Here is a 23,442-nt window from a genome sequence, read left to right on the forward strand (position 1 = left end):
AGATCCCACCCAACATGTCCTCCTGAAGCTCTTTGAAGTTTGAGGGCTACTTTTTCATTATTCTGTGCAGCTACGAGTCAAAACTTGCCAGACTAGAGGATGTTGTGCGGAGCACGTTTAAAAGGGTGATTATTGTAGGAGAGATTTTTTTTTTGTTTTAAGGTTACGCACCGCTGAGTTGCGAAACGCGAAACGCTTTGCACAATGTGACAACGCATTCTGACGCAGTGGAGAAACAGCATTGTGAGGACATGTCTGTTTAGTCACTGGTAGATTCTGCCTATTGTTGAAACTGAACGCAGAGGCGCCGGTGAGTCAAAATAATTGAAGAGGTCACCTTATCTGGAGTCAGTTATGGCTTGACAGCTTTCTGCTACATGCAGAGCATGCATAAGCTCAGTCACGTTTCACTTAGCAACTTGGAGATCCCATCCTTACAGGAGAAGGGCACCTTTTCTACAATAATATTACGCCGGAACTCTGTCACTCAGCAGAACCTGCCGATAATGAAGTCAGTCTTCAAGTGTATACTCAGAATCCACCCCCAGGTCAAGACCTCCCGCCATCAACCAAAACGCTGCCCCAAGGAAGGGTGGCTTTACAGTGATGGTTGCGAAAGGGTCTGGAATCTAGACACTCGCTGCCTCAAATGGTTCGTGAGGCTGGGGAAACATTTGAAAATTTCCAAAGCTGAGATCTCTGTTCCGCAATGGTGTCAAAGCTTAAGCCAACCAGGGCTGATGGGTGAATTTGAGACACAAATTGTCCGAAGCAAAAACAATACTCCAGTCTGACAAATTATGGTTTTTACTATCATATTGATCTAGTCTAATGGTGGAACAGGCTCAAGGGGTTGAATAAGACCATAAGATATAGGAGCAGAATTAGGCCATTTGGCCCGTCAAGTCTGCTCTGCCATTCAATCATAGCTGGTAAGTTTCTCAACCTCATTATCCCGCCTTTTCCCCATAACCTTTGGTCCCCTTCCCACTCAAGAAGCTATGTATCTCTGTCTTAAATACACCCAATGATCTGGCCTCCACAGCTGTTTGGCGCAATGAATTCCACAGCTTCATCACCCTCTAGCTGAAGAAATTCCTCCTCATTTCAGTTCTAAAGGGCCATCCCTTTACTCTGAGTCTGTGTCCTCGGATCCTTGTCTCTCCTACTAATGGAAACACCTTCTCCATGTCCACTCTATCCAGGCCTTTCAGTATTCTGTAAGTTTCAATGAGTCCCCCCTCATCCTTCTGAACTCCATCGAGTACAGACCCAGAGTCCTCAAACGTCAAGCTTTTCATTCCTGGGATCATTCTCATGAACCTCCTCTGGACCCTCTCCAAGGCCAGCGCATCCTTCCTTAGATACAGGGCCCAAAATTGCACGCATTATCCTAAATTTGGTCTGACCAGAGCCTTATAAAGCCTCAGTAGTAGACTCCTGCTTTTGTATTTTAATTCTTTTATCCTGTTCATAGGTTCTTAGATGAAGGAGATTCATTTGCCTTCCATTTTAGAGAATAGTTATATAATACAGTGCTTCTTATTTCCCTGAAATTATGAAAGCAGGGTAAGTTTAGTAAATGATTTATTGCTGATATATTGTAAATCTTGACCAGTTAATTCTTGGTGTTATTCAATTTCAGAAATTAAAATGTTTGTTCAAAGGTTCAGCAAAAAACGCTACTCTATCCTGACACAATAATTTGTACAACAAGCGTTTCTATAGAAACAGAACCATTGTTTGTCAGACTTAAGTACCGTTTTTGGTTAAATCGTTGAGTAATTGAAGTTTCTACATCTTTTTTATGTTTAAATATTCCACATACTCCTGGTCTCTGATATCCAGTCGGGATAAATAATTAGCTTCAGAAGTGGACCTTTGTCTTGACCAACTGTATCGGCAAAGCAGCCGGCATAATTAAGGACCCCACGCACCTCAGGCATACCCTCTTCCACCTTCTTCCGTTGGGAAAATTCTACAGTCACGTACCAACTGACTCAAGAACAATTTCTTCCCTGCTGCCATCAGACTTTTGAATGGACCTACCTTGCACTAAGTTGATCTTTCTCTATACCCTTGCTATGACTGTAACACTACATTCTGCACTCCTTTCCTTCTCTATGAACGGTATGCTTTATCGGTATAGCGCCCAAGAAACAATACTTTTCACTGCATACTAATACATGTGTCAATAATAAATCAAATCAAATCAAATCAAAAAATGGGTGCTGATAAGTTTCATTTGAAGATCAGAACAAAAACATAAAATGCTGGAAAATCTCGGCAGGTCTGACAGCATCTGTGGGGAGAGAATAGAGCCAACGTTTCGAGTCTCGATGACCCTTCGTCAGAAGGGTTATTTCAAGTTTTGGTGAGTTGCAAGTTAAATTTGTCTGTACATTTCTAATTTTATCTCAAGTCTAGACCCTTACTGTCTCTGCCAGGGATCTTTGGTTACTGAACGCAGATCTGGTCATTTTCCCAGTATTAATTTTGACTAACAGTATCATTTTAAAGTTTATTTATTATTGTCACAGGTAAGCTTACTGCAATGAAGTTACTGTGGAAATCCTCTGGTTGTCACACTCTGGCGCCTGGTCGTGCACATGAGGGCCAGTGCACCTAACCGGCACGTCTTTCAGACTACCGGAGCACCCGGAGGAAACCCACACAGACACAGAGAAAACGTGCAGACTCACACACACAGTGGCCCAAGCTGGGAATCAAACCCGAGTCCCTTGCGCTGTGCTAACCACTGTGCCACCGTGCATGGGGTGGCACAGTGGCACAGTGCACTGCTGTCTCACAACGCCAGGGACCCGGGTTCGATTTCCGGCTTGGGTCACTGTCTGTGTGGAGTCTGCACGTTCTCCCCATGTCTCTGTGGGTTTCCTCTGGGTGCTCCGGTTTTCTCCCACAGTGCAAAGATAAGCGTGTTGGGTGGATTGACTATACTAAATTGCCCCTGAATGTCAAGCGGATTAGCTGGGGTAAATGCATGGGGTTATGGCGATAGGGCCTGGGTGGGATTGTGGTCGGCGCAGACTCGATGGGCCGAATGGCCTCCTTCGACAGTGTAGGATTCTATGGCTAGATGATTTAGATGAAGCGACATGAAGAAAAACCTCATTAATTTTGCAATTATGTGATTTGCGACATATTCTGTGGCCTGTTGGCACGCAATCCTTCGTTGTATCCGAGCTGACTCCCCTATTTGAAAAACGTGGACCTCTTGAAAAGGGAGATGGATCCTCCAGGAACATTCTGAGGCTGGAAGATGAACCCTCTCCAAGACACCGAATCTGGAAGATGCATCTGCAGACGTTCACCCACGCACTGCTGTGGTGTACCAGGCTCCAGAGTAGCTGGCAGCCCCAGGCATTGTTCAGGTGAGTCTCAACATCTGCAAGCCAGATGTGTTTCCTTCCCATGGAGAATTGGGAATAGGTGGTTGGATCTTCATCCCAGTGGGATGCAAGTGAGATTCACAGCAGCCCCCAATGGGGTTCCCCATCTGCCTAGGTGGTCGCCAGCAGGCAATCCCACAGGAAACTCACGTTGACGTAAAATGAATTTTTTGGCTTTCTTCCGAATTCTACCCCCCCCCATTCCCATTGAACCCGCCGGATGGAGGAACGGGAGAATTGCACCCCCAGTTTGAGGCGACATGAGGCTTGTGTTGCTTGATTTGCCAGTCGATTGTTCTCCTGTTTCTCACCGGGACCTCACTGCATGTTAGACTTTGGCTAAAAATTCCACGCATGTCGGCCATTAGTGCAGTTCCAGTGACTGTCCAGCAGGATGCGCAGTTTCAGATAGAGCGACGTAGAGCTAAGCTGAACAGACGGCGCTGAGATTTGACAAGATTCACTCTGTTTTGCAATCTCAATGCAATGCAACCCTTAGCTTTTTCACTGATGGTGCCTTGATCCAGCCAGAAAGTTTCCTTCCCATTGCCCGAGAGGAAGTTCCGCGCACTCGACCACCACGTTCCCATCTGAAAACTCAATACTGGCATGTAAAAAGTCGGTAAGAAGTTTAACAACACCAGGTTAAAGTCCAACAGGTCCTCAGAGGCAGAGGTCCCGTCACCAAAATCCCTTTATTTACAAGTCTGACAACAGCAGACAGAGTGCTTTCAGTTAGCCGTCTACACTAGGAGCCCCAGAGGAACTGACACTCCTGGTTATATACAAAGCAAGAGGCTCCCTGATTGGCCCAGCAATTTGGCCCTTAACCAGGGGGAGTTCATATTCTAACAGGCCCACCTCAATTGCCTGATTAAAGTCATCAAAGTGGCACAACATATTTTCCCCTCACTGCAGCCGAGTGCCGAACAGTTCTGATCTTACTGGCAGGAGGTATTGTTCAATTGCTTTGAGATCGGAGCCTCCATTTTTCACGAGAGGATGCACACTGAGTTTAATTAAACAGATTAGAATTAAGTTCTTTGATGGAACTGTAACTGTTGGCACTTTGGAGCGAAAGCTATCCTGCTTGGCTTTTGCAGATTGAAAATAATTCAAATCATTGCTGCAATACTCGTTACAAATAGTTGGGTGTCCAGCTCAGTGCCTGCAAACACTTACTTATCCCGCAGTTGTGTACGTATGAACATAAGTATAAGAAGCAGGCCTTTTCTATAGAATTATAGCGTCCCTACGGTGCAGAAGGAGGCCATTCGGCCCATTGAGTCTGCACCGACCACAATAGATTTATTTTTTCAAGGTTTTATTCTTATCTTTGGTGAGATTTTGATGGTTGTGACGTGTCAAGTCAAAAACATCGGCAATTACTGCCAATAGGGAATCTTGCCAAGTGGGAACAAAGACAGAAAACAAAAAGTTATGTTTGATATAAAAACGGAAAGCAAGAATGGATTTCCAGCTGATAATTAACCCAAGTAACCCACCCCTCTGCCTTCTCCCCATAGCCCTGAAAATCCTCTCCCCCCCGCTTCAAGTATTTATCCAATTGTCTTCCGAAAGTTACTGTTGACTCCACTCCACTGGCCTTCCGGGCAAAGCTTCCCAGCGTGAAAAGAAATGCTTCATCATATCGCCTCTGATTTATTTGGCAGCCAACCTAAAACCCACGTCCTCTGCTCACCGACCTTTCTGCCAAGGGGAATGGCTCTTCCTTCTTTACTCAGTCGAAATCATTCATGACATTGAGCGCCTACAGGATTCAGCCGTTACTCACTCCTGTCAGAGAACTGAGTGGGCAGAAAAGTCTGGACAAACAGCGGAGAGTGGGAGGTTCGGTTGCGCAAAGACTCAGATTACACCGTTTACAATTGGCACCAATGCCAAGTGATGAATGACATGGACCCTGAGGCAGTCTTATGAGCCGCGCCTCATAAACTCACGTGTTCCCACGTGTAAGTGCGCACGCGCTCATAAGCACAAAGCCAGCCAAAATGGAGATCATAAAGCGTGAAACTCATCTTCGTTATCATCCCCTTTTGAATCTGGTCCAGGGCCACCTTTCAGATGGTGAGGTGCCCTTTGGGATTGGGCAGCACAGTGGCACAGTGGTTAGCACTGCTGCCTCACAGCGCCAGGGACCCGGGATTCAATTCCGGCCTCAGGTACCTGTCTGTGTGGATTTGCACATTATCCACGTGTCTGTGTGGGTTTCCCCCGGGTGCTCCGGTTTCCTCCCACACTCCAAAGATGTGCGAGTTAGGTTGATTGGCCATGCTAAATTGCCTCTCAGTGTCAGGGGAATTAGGAGGGTAAATATGTGGGGTTACGGGGATAGGGCCTGGGTGGGATTGTTGTCGGTGCAGACTCGATGGGCCAAATGGCCTCCTTCTGCACTGTAGGGATTCTATGATTCTGTGATTGTTAAAAGTAGACATGAATGTACAGAAAAAGTGCACAAACTCAAGTAAAAGTGTATAAACACATTGGAATGAGAACTATCTGAGGGAGATATCAACAGAACTGTCAAAGGGAACTGTCACGACATTTAAATCTCCTGCCATTTAAATATTTGAAAAAACCTTTTTAGGTTTATTTATTAGTGTCACAAGTAGGCTTTCATTCACCTGCAATGAAGTTACTGTGAAAATCCCCTAGTCACCACAATCCGGCGCCTGTTTGGGTACACTGAGGGAGAATTTAGCATGGCCAATGCACCTAACCAGCACGTCTTTCAGACTGTGGGAGGAAACTGGAGCATGCGGAGAAAACCCACACAGACACGGGGAGAATGTGCAGACTCCGTACAGACAGTCACCCAAGCTGGGAATCGAACCCAGGTCCCTGGCACTGTGAGGCAACAGTGCTAACCACTGTTTCTGTGGGTGACAGCCATGAATTTCATTGTCACCTGCATCCCGGGACAAAAATTGGAACTTCCAGGGCAGAGAGCAGAGAGGGCTAAGTAAGGACATGATTGAGGTGTGTAGGATTATGAGGGGAATGGGCAACAGCGTGAGCAGGGAGTTCCCCTTGCTTGAGGGATCAATCATGAGGGGGCATAGTTTAAGGATAAGGAGCTGGAGGGGATTTGAGAAAAACCTTTTTCACACAGACGGTGATGGGAATTTGGAATATACTGCCTGGGAAGGCAGTGGAGGCTGGAAACCTTATAACAGTTAAAAAATATGTGGATGAGCACTTGAAATATCATAACATTCACGGGTATGGGACAAGTGTGGGAAAATGGGATTAGCGCATTGTTAGTGGTAGATATTATGAAATTATTGTCATTTATATTAATGATTTGGATGAGAATATAGGAGGCATGGTTAGTAAGTTTGCAGATGACACCAAGATTGGTGGCATAGTGGACAGTGAAGAAGGTTATCTTGGATTGCAATGGGATTTTGATCAATTGGGCCAGTGGGCTGATGGATGGCGGATGGAGTTTAAGTTAGATAAATACGAGGTGATGCATTTTGGTAGATTGAACCAGGGCAGGGCAGTTAATGGTCGGGCACTGGGGAGAGTTACAGAACAAAGAGATCCAGGGGTACAGGTTCATAGCTCCTTGAAAGTGGAGCCACAGGTGGACAGAGTGGTGAAGAAGGCATTCAGCATGCTTGGTTTCATTGGTCAGAACATTGAATACAGGAATTTGGACGTCTTGTTGAAATTGTATAAGACATTGGTAAAGCCACACTTGGAATATTGCGTGCAATTCTGGTCATCCTATTATAGAAAGGCTATTATTAAACTAGAAAGAGTGCAGAAGGGATTTACTAGGATGCTACCAGGACTTGATGGTTTGAGTTATAAGGAGAGGCTGGATAGACTGGGACTTTTTTCTCTGGAGCATAGAAGGCTGAGGGGTGATCTTATGAGGGGCATAGATCAGCTAGATAGTCAATATCGTTTCCCAAAGGTAGGGGAGTCTAAAACTAGAGAGTATAAGTTTAAGGTGAGAGGGGAGAGATACAAAAGGGTCCCGAGGGTCAATTTTTTCACACAGAGGGTGGTGAGTGTCTGGAACAAGCTGCCAGAGGTAGTAGTAGAGGCGGGCAACTTTTGTCTTTTAAAAAGCATTTAGACAGTTACATGGGTAAGAAGGGTATAGAGGGATATGGGCCAAATGCAGGCAATTGGGACTAGCTTAGGGGTTTTTAAAAAAGGGACGGCATGGACAAGTTGGGATGAAGGGCCTGTTTCCATACTGTAAACCTCTATAACTCTATATTGTCGATGCAGACTTGATGGGCCGAAGGGCCTTTTCTGCACTGTATGACTCTATTGGCTGGCAGCCAAATCTTCCAGTCCTATCGCTGTCAACAAGCTTTCCCCATGTTCACAGCCTCTGCCGCTGGAAACTGTGGCGGGGAGGGGTCCCTGTCAGCGGGAACAGAACATCCCGCTTGTGGGAAAGGCTGGAAAACCCCCAGCCCAGGGCGTGTTAACCAACGTGACACTTCTGGCGCAGACCGAGTATGTGCAGAATGATCCTTCCCTCCCTGCCCCTCACAACTAATGTCTAGCCCAAGATGTCTCTGTCCAATCAATCGGCATTAACCACGTACCCTCAAACATGGCTACACCAGACATGAAGAGACACAATAACACGGGAGCGGAACGCAACAAAATTGAATTTTGTTTTATACAACACAATCGTGTGGGATGCCAAGTGGATTAAACAACTCCTTAAAACAACTGCCCCAAAGCATGCTTTGCAGAAATACAGGATTTGTCAGGAACATGAAGAAAACAATTAAGGTTTTTAAATTTAGAATTGCCCTGGTGTTTCCTCTGCTTACAAAGCCGATGATTGTGTTGGCAAAGAGAGGACCCTGCCCTCGATGGCAACCTGTGTCAGCATTCATCGCTAACAGGTCAAATAAAGCACAGGTCAGATGGAGAGTAAAGCTTCCTCGTCTCTGATCCCACAACCTCTTTGATTCCCAGCCTCAGGGCAGTATCTCAGGAACAGTGTGATTTAACTCCCCTCTCGTTCCCACACCACCGATTAGAAAGCCTCTCTCAGTGAGATTTGCCACCAGTTTGTGCTCAAAAGGAACTGAGCCCAGTCTGACACACCGGTACAGCCTTCAGAGAGGAGACCTTAATCATCAGTCCACAAACAATTGGAACTTGAAGTGTACGGATAAGAAGGCAGTGCGGTAACGCCAGGGTCGGGATTCTCCAATCTCGTCCGCAGCTGGGATTCTCCAGTCCTGCTGCTGCGGAAGGAGATTTGGCCGAGTGCCAAATTCTCCGTTCTCGCTGGCAGCCGTAGTGGGGCGTGCGAGGCCGGAGAATCCCGGCCATGGTGTGGGTCCGCTCTCTGTAACTCAGCTTATGAGTCAGCTACTTCTGATAGCCTTTGAGGCAAGCAAAATCTGTTACCTCCCTCACTTTTGCCCATGACACTTTACACCTTCCTCCCCACTCCTCAACTTCAAACCACCCCTCCTCATTCTCACTCCTGCATGTTTGGTATTCATTCACTCCTGTCTCTTGTCACTTAGCTCTCTCTACACATACATCCATTGGGGCGGCACGGTAGTACAGTGGTTAGCACTGCTGCTTCACAGCTCCAGGGTCCCAGGTTCAATTCCCGGCTCGGGTCACTGTCTGTGTGGAGTTTGCACATTCTCCTCGTGTCTGCATGAGTTTCCTCCGGGTGCTCCGGTTTCCTCCCACAGTCCAAAGATGTGCGGGTTAGGTTGATTGGCCAGGTTAGAAATTGCCCCTTAGAGTCCTGAGATGTATAGGTTAGAGGGATTAGCGGGTAAATATGTGGGGATAGGGCCTGGGTGGGATTGTGGTCGGTGCAGACTCGATGGGCCGAATGGCCTCCTTCTGCACTGTAGGGTTTCTATGATTCTATGATCCTGGTGACACCTGTGCCATTAGCTGTGGGGTTGGTTACATTCGAAATCTGGGCCATTCAGCCCCTTGAGTCCACTCCGCCATTAAACTAGATCGTGGCTGATCATCTATAAGACAATAAGACATAGGAGCGGAATTAGGCCACTCGGCCCATTGAGGCTGCTCCGCCATCCAATCATGGCTGATATTTTTCTCATCCCCTTTCTCCTACTACCTCAACGCCATTTTCCAACACTGCCCCATTTCCCTTGATATCTTTCATATCTAGAAAATTGATGGCTGACTTGAACATACTCACTGACTGAACCTCCACACTCCTTTGGTGGAGACAACTCCAAAGATTCATCACCCTCTGACTGAAAATATTCCTCCTCATCTCGTTCCTGACTAGAGGGCGGCACGGTGGCCCAGTGGTTAGCACTGCTGCCTCACAGCGCCAGGGACCTGGGTTCGATTCCGCCCTCAGGTCACTGTCTGTGTGGAGTTTGCACATTCTCCCCGTGTCTGCATGGGTTTCCTCCGGGTGCTCCGGTTTCCTCCCACAGTCTAAAGATGTACGGGTTAGGTTGATTGGCCAAGCTAAATTGACCCTAATGTCAGGGGATTAGCAGGATAAATGAGAGTTATGGGAATAGGGCCTGGATGGGATTGTGGTCACGACAGACTTGATGGGCCGAATGGCCTCCTTCTGTACTGGAGGGATTCTATGACTCTAAATAGCCTGCCATTTATTCGGAGAGAGTGCCTCCTGGTTTTAGACTCACCAGCCAGGGCAAACATCCCTCCCTGCATCCACCTTCTTGAATCCTGGAAGAATTGTGGGTGTTTGAATGAGATCACCCCTCATGCTTCAATATCTCCTCACAAGACAATCTCACCATCTCAGGGAACAGTCTGGTGAACCCTCGCCGCCTTCAGTGGGACTGGAAGATCCCACTGGCAGGAAGAGCCAGCAAATTCCACCTTAATAGTGGAATATCCCAGCCACACTTGCCCCAAGACCGGAAAATCCCACTCGAGGTCAGCGGATCTTTGTTTGGTCTGTGTCCCACCCACTACGATTCCCATGGCAGGCGGGGCGGGAAAATTCCACCCTCTGTGTCCAGTATCTCATCCTTTAAAATAGATTTTCCCTACCCCTGATATCCAGCTAGCAGGTCTGTAGTCCCTCATTTTTTCTCTCCCTCCTTTCTTAAAAAGTGGGGTGAATCTGCAGGAACTGTTCCAGTCCAGTCCAAAGATGGGCGGGTTAGGTTGATTGGCCATGTTAAAATTGCCCCTTAGTGTCCTGAGATGCGTAGGTTAGAGGGATTAGTGAGTAAAATATGTAGGGATGTGGGGGTAGGGCCTGGGTGGGATTGTGGTCGGTGCAGACTCGATGGGCCGAATGGCCTCTTTCTGTACTGTAGGGTTTCTATGATTCTATGAACCTTAATCATCACAGAGAAGCCAGTCTCGATTTATTTCCATCTTTCATTTGGTCATTTGAATCAGAGATGAATATGATATGAATAAGGGCGGCACAGTGGCACAATGGTCAGCTCTGCTGCCTCACAGGGCCAGGGACTCAAGTTCAATTTCAGCCCTGGGTCACTGTCTGCGTGGAGTCTGCATGTTCTCCCCATGTCTGCGTGGGTTTCCTCCGGGTACTCCAGTTTCCTCCCATAGTTTAAAGATGTGCAGGTTAGATGGATTGGCCATGCTAAATTGTCCCAAGAAGTGCAGGTTAGGAGGATTAGCGGAGTAAATGTGTGGGGTTATGGGATGGGGGGGGAGGGGGGTTGGGTCTGGGTAAGATACTCTATTGGAGAGTCGGTGCAGACTCGATGGGCTGAATGGCCTCCTTCTGCACGGCAAGGATTCTATGATTCTATGAACCCGTGACAAAATAATACTTCTGAATGGACGCTTGGTTAACTATCTGTCATGTTAACAAAAGTTAAAGTTTATTGATTAGTGTCACAAGTAGGCTTACATTAACACTACAATGAAGTTACTGTGAAAATCCCCTAGTCGCCACACTCCGGTGCTTGTTTGGGTACACTGAGGGAGAATTTAGCATGGCCAACGCACCTAACCACGTCTTTTGGACTGTGGGGGGAAATCGGAGCACCCGGAGGAAACCCACGCAGACACGGGGAGAACGTGCAGACTCCACACAGACAGTGACCCAAACCGGGAAGGACCCCGGGTCCCTGGCACTGCGAGGCAGCAGTGCTAACCACTGTGCCACCGTGCCGCCCTGAAAAGTTAACGTCTTTCACTAAACTCTCACCATAAAGCGATGGCCGTTGAATAAAATAGCTTGCTTCAAATTTTAGTGCAGACAAAAATATATTCCTATGGGGTAAATATTTCCAGAATTTTTCAACAGAGCTCCTGAAAGTTTGTAAACAGCAGAATTCAATGTACCCATATCGAATTCCTACATCTGGTATTTCAACAGAGGTGTTAACCTGTTTATTTTAAGTGGGTCAAGGATCTTTGTTAATGGAGAGCGGAATGTGAGACAAGTATGTTGGCTCTTGTACACTAACATCAGTCACAGTGATTTCTAGTTCCATATCTCTAATGTAGAATTGGCATCGCTGGCTTTGTTATTACCATCGGTATTGCATTACGGCACAGAGCTCCATGGCAACAAGTCACAACACAGAAACATCCCGCACCCCGGTAAGGCGCAAGTGTGGCTTTGGGTGAAACTTACTGTGGCTGATCGTCTGTAGCTCCACAGTTCTGGGGATCTTTTCCATAAAGTTGGGCGTGCAAGACTTCCGGCTGACTTTCGATTTGAACAGGGTGTTCACCAGCGTTGACTTTCCGAGTCCACTTTCACCTGGAGTGAGAGAGAAGGCGACACTTGAAGAAGAGCAGCATCTTTACTTCCCTTAAGCAGTGCTAGAGGGCGTGTCTTTCCGGCCGCTCACGCCACACTCCCGTTGCAGCGAGGTCGGAGAATGTGGTGCCCAGCCAAATCTCTGTTCGCTGCAGCGGGACGGGAAAATCCCGCCGGTGTGAACGGTGGTGACATTCCGGCCACAGAGTTTTAGCTTTTTGGAACTGAGTGACAAAAATCAGAACAGAACTGCGGACGTTAATGCTCTGATACCAATTGAGACTTAAATATAATAGCGGTGCCAAAATTTTACTCAGTGAGTGCAATCATAGAATCCCTATGGTGCAGAAAGAGCGGCACGGTAGCACAGTGGTTAGCACTGCTGCTTCACAGCTCCAGTTCGATTCCCGGCTCGGGTCACTGTCTGTGTGGAGTTTGCACATTCTCCTCGTGTCTGCGTGGGTTTCCTCCGGGTGCTCCGGTTTCCTCCCACAGTCCAAAGATGTGCGGGTTAGGTTGATTGGCCAGGTTAAAAATTGCCCCTTAGAGTCCTGGGATGTGTAGGTTAGAGGGATTAGCGGGTAAAATATGTGGGGGTAGGGCCTGGGTGGGATTGTGGTCGGTGCAGACTCGATGGGCCGAATGGCCTCCTTCTGCACTGTAGGGTTTCTATGAAAGAGGCCATTCAGCCCATCGAGCCTGCACCGATAAATATCCCATCTTGGCCCTAATCCCTGTAACCTGATATTTTGACCCTGTTAATCTCCCTAACACTAAGGGGCAACCTAGCGTGGCTAACCAATCTAACCTGCGCATCTTTAGACTGAGAGAGGAAACCGGAGCACCCGGAGGAAACCCACGCAGACACGGGGAGAACGTGCAAACTCCACACAGTCATCTGAAGCCGGAATTGAACTCAGGTCCCTGGCGCTGTGAGGCAGCGGTGCTAACCACTGTGCCACCCTGATCAGTTCTCCCCGTGTCTGCGTGGGTTTCCTCCGGGTTCTCCGGTTTCCTCCCACACTCCAAAGATGTGCAGGTTAGGTGGATTGGCCGTGCTAAATTAATCCTAGTGTCAGTAGGATTAGCAGGGTAAATGTGTGGGGTTACGGTGGTGTGGCCTGGGTGGGATTGTGGTGGATATAGACTTGATAGGCCAAATGGCCCCCTTCTGTACTATAGGGATTCTATGATTCTATTCTATGATTCTATGAAGTAGGCTTACATTAACACTGCAATGAAGTTATTATGAAATTCCCCAGTTGCCACACTCCGATGCAGGTTCAGGTACAGTGAGGAAGAATTTAGCATGGCCAGTGCACCTAACCACCACGTCTTTTGGACTGTGGGAGGAAACTGGAGCACCCAGAGAAAACCCACGCAGACACGAGGAGAATGTGCAGACTCTGCACAGATAGTGATCCCAAGTCGGGAATTGAACCCAAGTCCCTGGCGCTGTGAGGCAGCACTGCTAACCAGTGTGCCGCCTTGCCGATGGACCGAATGGCCTCCTTCTGCACTGTCGGGATCCTATGATTCTAGAAAAATATCATAAAAATATGATTGAGGCACTCACTGCATGACAGGCAGCCTTAAACACTCGGGGCCAGTAATTAATATTTCACCAGGGCTATGAAAAACTATTAACTATATTCAAAGAGCAACACGCAATACTTAATGAACCCAATCTTTAATTTTATTCCTGCTAGACGTTTGGCAGTAACTGTTTAAGTCACTTTGTTACCCAACACCTCCAGTTGTCATCAAACCCATTGGCGGCCCAACCCCATTTCTCTGGAGCTTCAGCCAACTCAAGAACTGGCTCTCGTAAGCACAATCTTTGATATCACTGTGAGAACCGACTCGCTTTGATTTTTTCAGGGATTCCTGTACTTGTCTCAATTCCCCTCAGTTCAGATCACATTGTCATCACTATCCCATTAATTTAAGAGACTTGCAGCTAAATTTCGCAAAGGGCCCAAATGCTCACACAGTCCTGGATTACGGTGGCACAGTGGTTAGCACTGCTGCCTCACAGTGCCAGGGATCCGGGTTCAATTCCAGCCTCGGCTGAATGTGCGGAATTTGCACATTCTCCCCATATATCAGGAGTATAGACGCACAGAGAGATCTGGGATTACAGGTCCACAGATCCTTTAAAGTGGCAGCACAGGTGGAAAAGGTGGTGAAGAAAGCATATGGCATGCTTGCCTTCATCGGACAGGACATCGAGTATTAAAGTTGGCAAATTATGTTACAGTTGTATAAAACGTTGGTTAGGCCACATTTAGAATACTGTGTCCAATTCTAGTCGCCACACTGCCAGAAGGACGTGGAGGCTTTGAAGAGAGTACAGAAAATGTTTGCCAGGATGTTGCCTGGTATGGAGGGTATTAGCAATGAGGAAGCTGTCGCTGGGGAAGCTGTCGCTGGTTGAATAAACTAGGGGGATTGTTCCCCCTAGAAAGACCCAAAGGCCGAGGGGCAACCTGATAGATGTTTATAAAATTATGAGAAGCATAGATAGGGTGAACAGTTGGAAGCTTTTTCCCAGGGCAGAAATGTAATTCCCAATTACAAGGGGGCACAAGTTCAAGGTAAGGGGGGGAAAGATTCAGTGGAGATGTGCGGGGAAAGTTTTTTACACAGAGGGTGGTGGGGGCCTGGAATGCGCTGCCAAGTGAGGTGGTTGAGGCAGACACGTTAGCGACATTTAAGACTTATCTTGATAGACACATGAACAAATGGGGAATAGAGGTATGAAAGCGATTGGACTCGATAGATAAATGTGATCGGTGCAGGCTTGGGGGGCCGAAGGGCCTGTTCCTGTGCTGTACTGTTCTTTGCTCTTTATTTGTGTCTGCATGAGTTTCCTCCGGGTGCTCCGGTTTCCTCCCACACTCCAAAGATGTGCGGGTTAGGTGGATTGGCCGTGCTAAATTGCCCCTTTGTGTCAGGGGGACTAGCAGGGTAAATACATGGCATAACCGGGATGGGGCCTGGGTGGGATTGCTGTCGGTGCTGGTTCGATGGGCCAAATGGCCTCTTACTGCACTGTAAGGGATTCTACGATTCTATGATACCAGGATGCATAAAATGATCAGTGCTCTGAATTCCTATTTGGGATAAAGTCTTTCCTTTATATGCTTTCAACAAAATAATCAGTGCTAACTCAGTCAGGCTCTTGAAGCTTGACATTTAAACACGGCTTGTTATCACTTCTCAACAATGACAGCACCATTGTAATTCAATAAAATCTGGACCGCTTCCTTTCCACAGCGACAAGCCCCATTTCACAACTCCCCTCATAAAACAGCACTTCCACATTCACTATCACTGTGCTTGTCCTTTACTTTCCATACACCCAGAGTAGAGCTTCTTTCTTCCACCTTTGCTGCTACAAGATACAGAGGCTGAGGGGAAAACGTTTCACCCAGTGGATGTTAAGCGGGGAGAGTGAAGAGGCAGAAACCCTCGTTGCATTTAAAAGAACACTTGGGGCAGGATTTTAACCACCCCCCCCCCCCCCCCCGCCCTCAAAACCCAGCAGCGGAGGCGGTTCTCCATTGGCCACTCATGGGATCTTTCAGTCCCGCCCGTTTCAGCTGGCACAGAACTGAGAGGCTGAATGGCCTCCATAACTGGTCCATATTTCTAAAAATACGCATAACGCGAGGCAATGTGAAACATCGTGGCCGGAATTCTCCGGCCGTTCACACCGGCGGGATTCTCTGGTCCCGCAGGTAGCGCACCCCCCATGACGTCACCCCCACGCCAGTTTTCCGCCGGAGTGGGGTGATATCATTGGGAATTCCCTTTGACAGCGGCGGGACCAGAGAATCCCAGCGCTGGCAAACAACGCCCCACCTCCTGGCCGGTGGGAAACACACGGCCGGGAACCCGGAGAATCTCACCCCTTAACCTCTCTCCAAAATGTAATCTAAATGGAGTATGAATTGATCTGGCCAATGACGAGTCTTCTATAATTCACTTTAGGTTTGGACATTTTACAGTCCTTTCACTTGTGTGATGGCAACGTAATAAAAAATATCCTGGAATTAAGAATCTACTGACCATTGAAACCATTGTCGATTGTCGGAAAATCCCACCTAGATCACAAATGTCCTTTAGGGAAGGAAATTTACCATCCTTACCTGGTCTGGTCTACATCTGAGCCCAGAGCCACAGCAATGTGGTTGACTCTCAACTGCCCTCTGAAATGGTCTCGCAAGCCACTCAGTTCAAGGGCAACTGGGGATGGGCTATAAATGCTGGCCAGCCAGTGACAACCATGTCCCACAAATGAATAAAAACAAGGATTAGATCTTTGTATCCATAATATACACTCACAATGAAGACCTGAAGCTCCAACAAAATTGTTTCCAACTTAGCTCGTCCCTTTCCTTTTGCTTTACAAGTGCAGTTTTTACTCGACCTGTTGGTTAAGTAAGTAATACATTTGCCTCCTGTGATTTATAAAGGAACTGCCATGTCTCCTTTACTTAACCTTTGACCAGTCCCTGGGTCGCTGATTTATTTTCCTCAGGGTTCCTCGTTGCGAAACTCAATTCGATCAGATTCCAGTCGAACTACTTGTTGCTGGACACTTAAAACGATTACCAAATCCACTCATCATAATGCGCCCCGCTGATTATATCACTGAGTACAGGGCTCCTTAAATCCCAGCAAGTACTTTTCAAGCAAATTACTTTCTTATCGGGTTGCAATATTGTGAACTGCACCGTAAGAGTAATAGGCGTCATATCAATAGGTCCACTGTGTCAATGAACGAGGAGAGAGAGAGAGAGAGTGTTACAAGAGTGGAAAATCATGATTTACACCCATAATTCACTGAACATCTCAAGCCCTCTATTCGATTTGGTCATGGAAAGGTCAGAGTTCTGGCAACATTTTTAAGAGGCAACATGCATCAGCTCTTTCCTTCCAAAGTTTATTTATTAGTGTCACAAGTAGGCTTACATTAACACTGCAATGAAGTTACTGTGAAAATCCCCTAGTCGCCACACTCCGGCGCCTGTTCGGGTACACTGAGGGAGAATTTAGCACGGCCAATGCACCTAACCAGCACGTCTTTCGGACTCTGGGAGGAAGCCGGAGCACCCGGAGGAAACCCACGCAGACAGAAGGAGAATGTGCAAACTCTGCACAGATAGTGATCCAAGTCAGGAATTGAACCTGGCGCTGTGAGGCAGCACTGCTAACCACTGCCACCCTGCCGATGGACCGAATGGCCTTCTTCTGCACTGTAGTAATCCTATGATTCTATAAAAATATCATAAAAATGTGATTGAGGCACTCACTGCATGACAGGCAACCTTAAACACTGGGGGCCAGATATTAATATTTCACCAGGGCTATGAAAAACTATTAACTATATTCAAAGAGTAACACGCAATACTTAATGAACCTAACCTTTAATATTATTCCTGCTAGACTTTTGGCAGCAACTGTTTAAACACCTCCAGTCTCGCCCAGGCCCTATTCCCGTAACCCCACGTATTTACCCTGCTAATCCCCCTGATGGTAAGAGGCAATTTAGCATGGCCAATCAACCTAACCCACACATCTTTGGACTGTAGAAGGAAATCGGAGCACCCGGAGGAAACCCACGCAGACACGGGGAGAGTGTGCAGACTCTGCACAGACGGTGACCCGAGCCGGGAATTGAACCCGGGTTCCTGGCGCTGTGAGGCAGCGGTGCTAACCACTGTGCCACCGTACCGCTCTGCGTGGCGAGGAGCGTAGCAACCAGCTATGCTATCCAGAAGAGCAAACCCTGTAAGATATGCCCAAATTTCCCGCACCACACAGCGTGGGAACTGCCTCACGGGCATGAAAGAAAACCCGGAAAAAAAGGCAAATTTATCAATGACAGCAAGGAGATTTAATGCATTATTAAACACTGGCGCTTTATGTAATTCAGGCCACTGCAATGAAAAGCTCAGACTTACTGCCAAGCTCAACATAAAATATTCTAGGCTACTGCTTTGTTCATGCATGGAGATTTTAAATGAGAGTATGGAACATTAAAATGGTTAGAATAAATGCTCCAGTTAAGTTTTGAAGTAGAGTGAAGGAATAGCCTGGAACTTTAACCGGCTGATGTCCCCACTTTCAATAGGAAGCGTATCGGAGCATTCAACACAGCCAGAGCTGAACAGACAAGCCAGCCACACTCTGACCGAAAATCTGCCCTTTTATTGCGCACTGAAGTCAATTCTCTCAAACAGCAGTAGGTCGAACGGAATAATTAATTGTAATGGTTTTTAATTTATTTGCATTGCATTTGTCTCCTGTCCACATTTTAATATAAATGATTATTCTGACCAGCTTTCTTATATAAAGTGAGTTTATCTAGATCGGACTTGATGAAATCTGAATCTGTACAAGGACGCTGGAATGATCATAGGAACCCTACAGCGTAGGAAGAGGCCATTTGGCCCATCGAAACTGCACTGACTCTCCGACAGAGTGTCTTACTCAGACCCTCTCCCCTGCTCTACCTCTGTAACCCTGCACATTCACCATGGTTAATCCATCTAACCTACACATCTTGGGTAACGGAGGGGCAATTTAGCATGGCCAATCCATCTAACCCGCACATCTTTGGACATTAAGGGGCAATTTAGCATAGCCAATCCACCTAACCGGCTCACTTTTGAACACTATGTGGCAATTTAGCATGGCCAATCCACCTAACCTGCTCACTTTTGGACACTATATGGCAATTTAGCATGGCCAATCCACCTAACCTGCTCACTTTTGGACACTATATGGGAATTTAGCATGGCTAATCCATCCAACCTGCACGCCTTGGACATTAAGGGGCAATTTAGTATGGCCAATCCACCTAACCTGCTCACTTTTGAACACTATATGGCAATTTAGCATGGCCAATTCACCTAACCTGCTCACTTTTGGACACTATATGGCAATTTAGCATGGCTAATCCATCTAACCTGCATGCCTTGGACATTAAGGGGCAATTTAGCATGGCCAATCCACCTAACCTGCACCTCTTTGGAGCGTGGGAGGAAACTGGAGGACCCAGAGGAAACCCACGCAGACACAGAAAGAATGTGCAAACTCCACACAGATAGTCACCCAATGTTGGAATGGATCCTGAGTCCTTGACGCTGTGAGGCAGCAGTGCTAACCACTGTGCCCGCCCCTGGACTGACTAAATTCACAAAACTGGCAAGATAAGATGAGGAGAGCCACAACTCGCTGTGAGCAGTAGACTGTGTACATACAGATGTGAGCCCTCGTTAAATTCTCCACAAATTATGAATAACTGAGTGGTAATCAGTACTCAGTATTACTGTAAAAGATATTGTTAGGGGAAGGGAGTGAAAGCTAACCATCACAGAAAATTATTGGGTTAGCAGTTTCTATAAAGAATCAAACTGTATAAGGTCACTATTGCCTGTTACCAATGACGAACTATTTCCAAGAATTGACAACTGTTGCTATTGCTTTCTTTTTCTCATTCATTCCTGAAGGAAAACGTGGCTCTATTCAAAGAACAGAGAGGTTCCTGCAGTATCAAGGAAGAAAGGTATGTCTCAACTAACAAAACCAAGGTACATTTATGTAGCACCTTCAATGCAGTAAAACACCCAATACACTTCAGAAATTTGACACACAGCCACTTGAGGAGATGTCACGACAGATGACCAAAAACTTGGTCAGAGGCGTCCGTTTTTAAGGAGTGTCTGAAAGGTAGAAAAGGAGGGAATTCTGAGCTTTGTACCAAGGCAGCTAAAGACAAGTTGACATCGAAACATTGAAACAAAAAACAAAGAACAAAGAACATTACAGCACAGGAACAGGCCCTTTGGCCCTCCAAGCCTGCACCGACCTTGCTGCCCAACTGAACTAAAGCCCTTCTGGGGACAATATCCTTCTATTCCCATTCTATTCATGTATAAAGAACAAAGCAAAACATAGGAAGCAGGAGCAAGCCATTCGGCCCTTTGAGCCTGCTCCGCCATTCATTATGATCATGGCTGATCATCCAACCCAACACCTTCCCCCGATATCCCTTGATCCCTTTAGCCCCAGAGCTATATTTAACTTCTTCCTGAAATCACACAATGTTTGGCCTCAACTACTTTCTGTGGTAGTAAATTCCACACATTCACCACTCTGTGGGTGAAGAAATTTCTCCTCACCTCAGTCCTAAAAGGTTTATCCCTTAGTGGTTAGCACTGCTGCCTCACAGCGCCAGGGACCCGGGTTCAATTCCGGCTTCGGGTCACTGTCTGTGTGGAGTTTGCACGTTCTCCCCGTGTCTGCGTGGGTTTTCTCCGGGTGCTCCGACTTCCTCCCACACTCCAAAGATATGCGGGTTAGGTTGATTGGCCATGTTAAATTGACCCTAGTGTCAGGGGATTAGCAGGGTGAATATGTGGGGTTACAAGGATAGGGCCTGGGTGGGATTGTGGTCGGTGCAAGCTCGATTGGCCGAATGGCCTCCCTCTGCATTGTAGGGATTCTATGATTACTCTCCAACTAGGACCCCTAGTTCCTCCAATGGGGTGGCTAAAGGACAGGGTTTCTATCTCACACTTTCTTCAGTCTATCTACAATTTGCTCTCCTTTAAGATATTAAAAATGGTGCTCGACTACCACAATGAATGGCTTTAAAAATATTCGCCTGACATTTGTGTTGCAATTCCCCTGAGGAAACAGATAACCAAATGTTGGAAGTAATGCCACTGTGTTGCACTACTCAGTCGACATTGTATCCCCTCGCAAGTGCCGTTTTTACAAAAAGTCCATTCATCTTGTTCAGTAAGTAGCGCACGGATCACGGGAAACATCTAACACACTGGAGAACCTGCCTGCCATCTCAAACTGGAAGCATGATGGATCTCTTCCTCCGAGAGGCAATGAAACACGTGTTTGAGCTCTTTGGAGTGGTTAGCCATCAACAAGTGATTAGAGCAGCTTCTGCATGCTAGCAGGACAAATGTAAACCCTGTTTGTCCCCATGGCCCTCGTCCAGTTCCACTCTTCTCTGAATGGCGCAGCGGACCACAACACAGCAGGAAACCTCAAGGGGCCAAACTGCCGGGCACACAGCCAATCGGCCAAGCAAAGAACCAGAACCTTCATAAGGCTGACGGCCTACTCAATGGTGGTCACTGTGCTGAGATGGACAGTGGCTATATTGCTCCTTTGCCTCACTTGAGGGACTTTGGACTGGGGTCAGCGGCAGCCACCACTTTCTCAGTCCACCTTTTGTCCACCAGGAGGCTGTCCATGGAGGCCGTGTGGCGGAATGAACGGCCACAGACAGTGCAGCATCTGCGAATGGCTCTGAGGGAATGCTGAAGGAAGGTCTTCGATGGTTGCACACCAGCTGAAGGTTTAATGGGTGGAAACTCTTCCCATTAATGAATTTTCCGGTCGGAGACGATAAGGCTTTGATGGCAACATGAGCACAGTCAATCACTTTCTGCACCTGAGGGAATTCTGATGCCATTCGGCCCATCGAGTCTGGACCGACCATAATCCCACCCAGGCCCTATCCCATGACCCCATGTATTTACTCTAGCTAGTCCCCCTGATACTAAGGGACAATTTAAGCATGGCCACTCCACCTAACCAGCACATCTTTGGACTGTGGGAGGAAACCGGAGCACTCGGAGGAAACCCACGCAGACACGGGGAGAACGCGCAAACTCCACGCAGACAGTGACCCAAGCCAGGAATCGAACCAGGGTCCCTGGCGACGTGAGGCAGCAGTGCTAACCACTGCGCCACCGTGCCATGGTAAATTGCCCCTTAGTGTCAGGGGGACGAGCAGGATAAATTGTGGGGCTATGTAGATAGGGGCTGGATGGGACTGTGGTCGGTGCAGGCTCGATAGGCTGAATAGCCTCCTCCTGCACTGTAGGGATTCTATGATTCAGAGGAACAGCGTCCTCAGGTACCATTTAAACACGGGTCAGGCAAAACTCTATTCCAGACAGATTACTTCAGGGGGTGAAAGAGTTGACGTATGAGGAGAGATGAAACAGTTTGGGCTTGTATTGGCTGGAGTTTAGAAGGATGAGAGGGGATCTGATCGAGGTATGTAGAATATTAAAAGGGATTGATAAAGCAACTGTAGACCAATTGTTTCCTCCTGTGGGACAACCTCAAACGAGAGGTCACAGGTATAGGTGGAGAGGCGGTAGATTTAAAACTGAGATGAGGAGGAACTACTTCTCACAGAGTGTGGTGAATTTTTGGAACTTGCTGCCCCATAGCGCGGAGGAGTCTGAATCATTGAATGGTTTCAAGAAGGAGGTAGATATATTTCTGATTTAAAAAACAGGTTAGAGATACAGGGTATGGGTAGGGAGGTGGATTTGAGACCAGGGAGAGATCAGCCATGATCTGATTGAATGGCGGAGCAGGCTCGAAGGGCTGAATTGCCTACTTCTGCTCCTAATTCCTATGTTCCTATGAACATTCTTTGAGTGCCAGGCAGAGAGGAACACACAACCAGGTGCAATTGCACAGGGCACCCTATTAACAGAAGTGTTTTTCCCGTAGAATGTTTGTGTGTGTAGCAGAGAGTGGGGGAGGGGTGAGATGGGGTTGGGGGGGGGGGAGGGGTGCGATGGGGTGTGGGGGGGGGGGTTGGTTACGATGAAAGAACTGATAACATGAAAGCAGTCGGCAGTATGTGTACACACAGGAATCCAAGCCTCTGAAGCCGACAAGGTCAAGAGGTCCACAGCAGATTGGGGCCAGGTCACTGAAACAGAGTTAATGTGCATCAAACTAAGCACTTCATGCTATTGCTTTGCACCATCCGAATTGTTTATATGCGAACAAACCTCGGGCATACTCTGGGGCTGTACGTAGACACACAAAGCCGCTTGCTCAAAACCTAAATAAGCTGAATCAATGGGTTGACACTACGATAATAAAACTGTTAAGCCTCTTAAACAAAAAGTCTTTCGATTATAGGGACTTTTTGATTTGATTTGATTTATTATTGTCACATGTATTAGCATACAGTGAAAAGTATTGTTTCTTGCGCGCTTTATAGACAAAGCATACCGTTCATAGAGAAAGAGAGGAGGGTGCAGAATATTGTGTTACACTTAGGGTGTAGAGAAAGGCGGCCTTCAAGACACACAACACAGAGTCGCTGAGCAGAGACTGATAGCCAAGTCCCGCACACATGAGGATAGCCTCAACCGGGATCTTGGGTTCATGTCACACTATCTGTAACCCCCATGATTTGCCTGGCTTACAAAATCTCACTAA

General features: G+C 47.2%; 1 protein-coding gene across 6 annotated transcripts in view; it reads right to left on the reverse strand.

Moving 5' to 3' along the window:
* Window positions 1-23,442, reverse strand: part of LOC144510824 (neuronal-specific septin-3-like) — a 403,898-nt gene that overhangs the window by 79,472 nt on the left and 300,984 nt on the right. For all 6 annotated transcript variants that reach the window (XM_078240760.1, XM_078240761.1, XM_078240764.1 and 3 more), the window contains exon 3: window positions 12,022-12,150. In XM_078240760.1, coding sequence (XP_078096886.1) covers window positions 12,022-12,150 — 129 coding nt within the window. The remainder of the gene's footprint in view (window positions 1-12,021; window positions 12,151-23,442) is intronic.

The sequence above is a fragment of the Mustelus asterias genome, chromosome 23, assembly GCF_964213995.1.
Source record: "Mustelus asterias chromosome 23, sMusAst1.hap1.1, whole genome shotgun sequence".
Classification (NCBI taxonomy): Eukaryota; Metazoa; Chordata; class Chondrichthyes; order Carcharhiniformes; family Triakidae; genus Mustelus; species Mustelus asterias.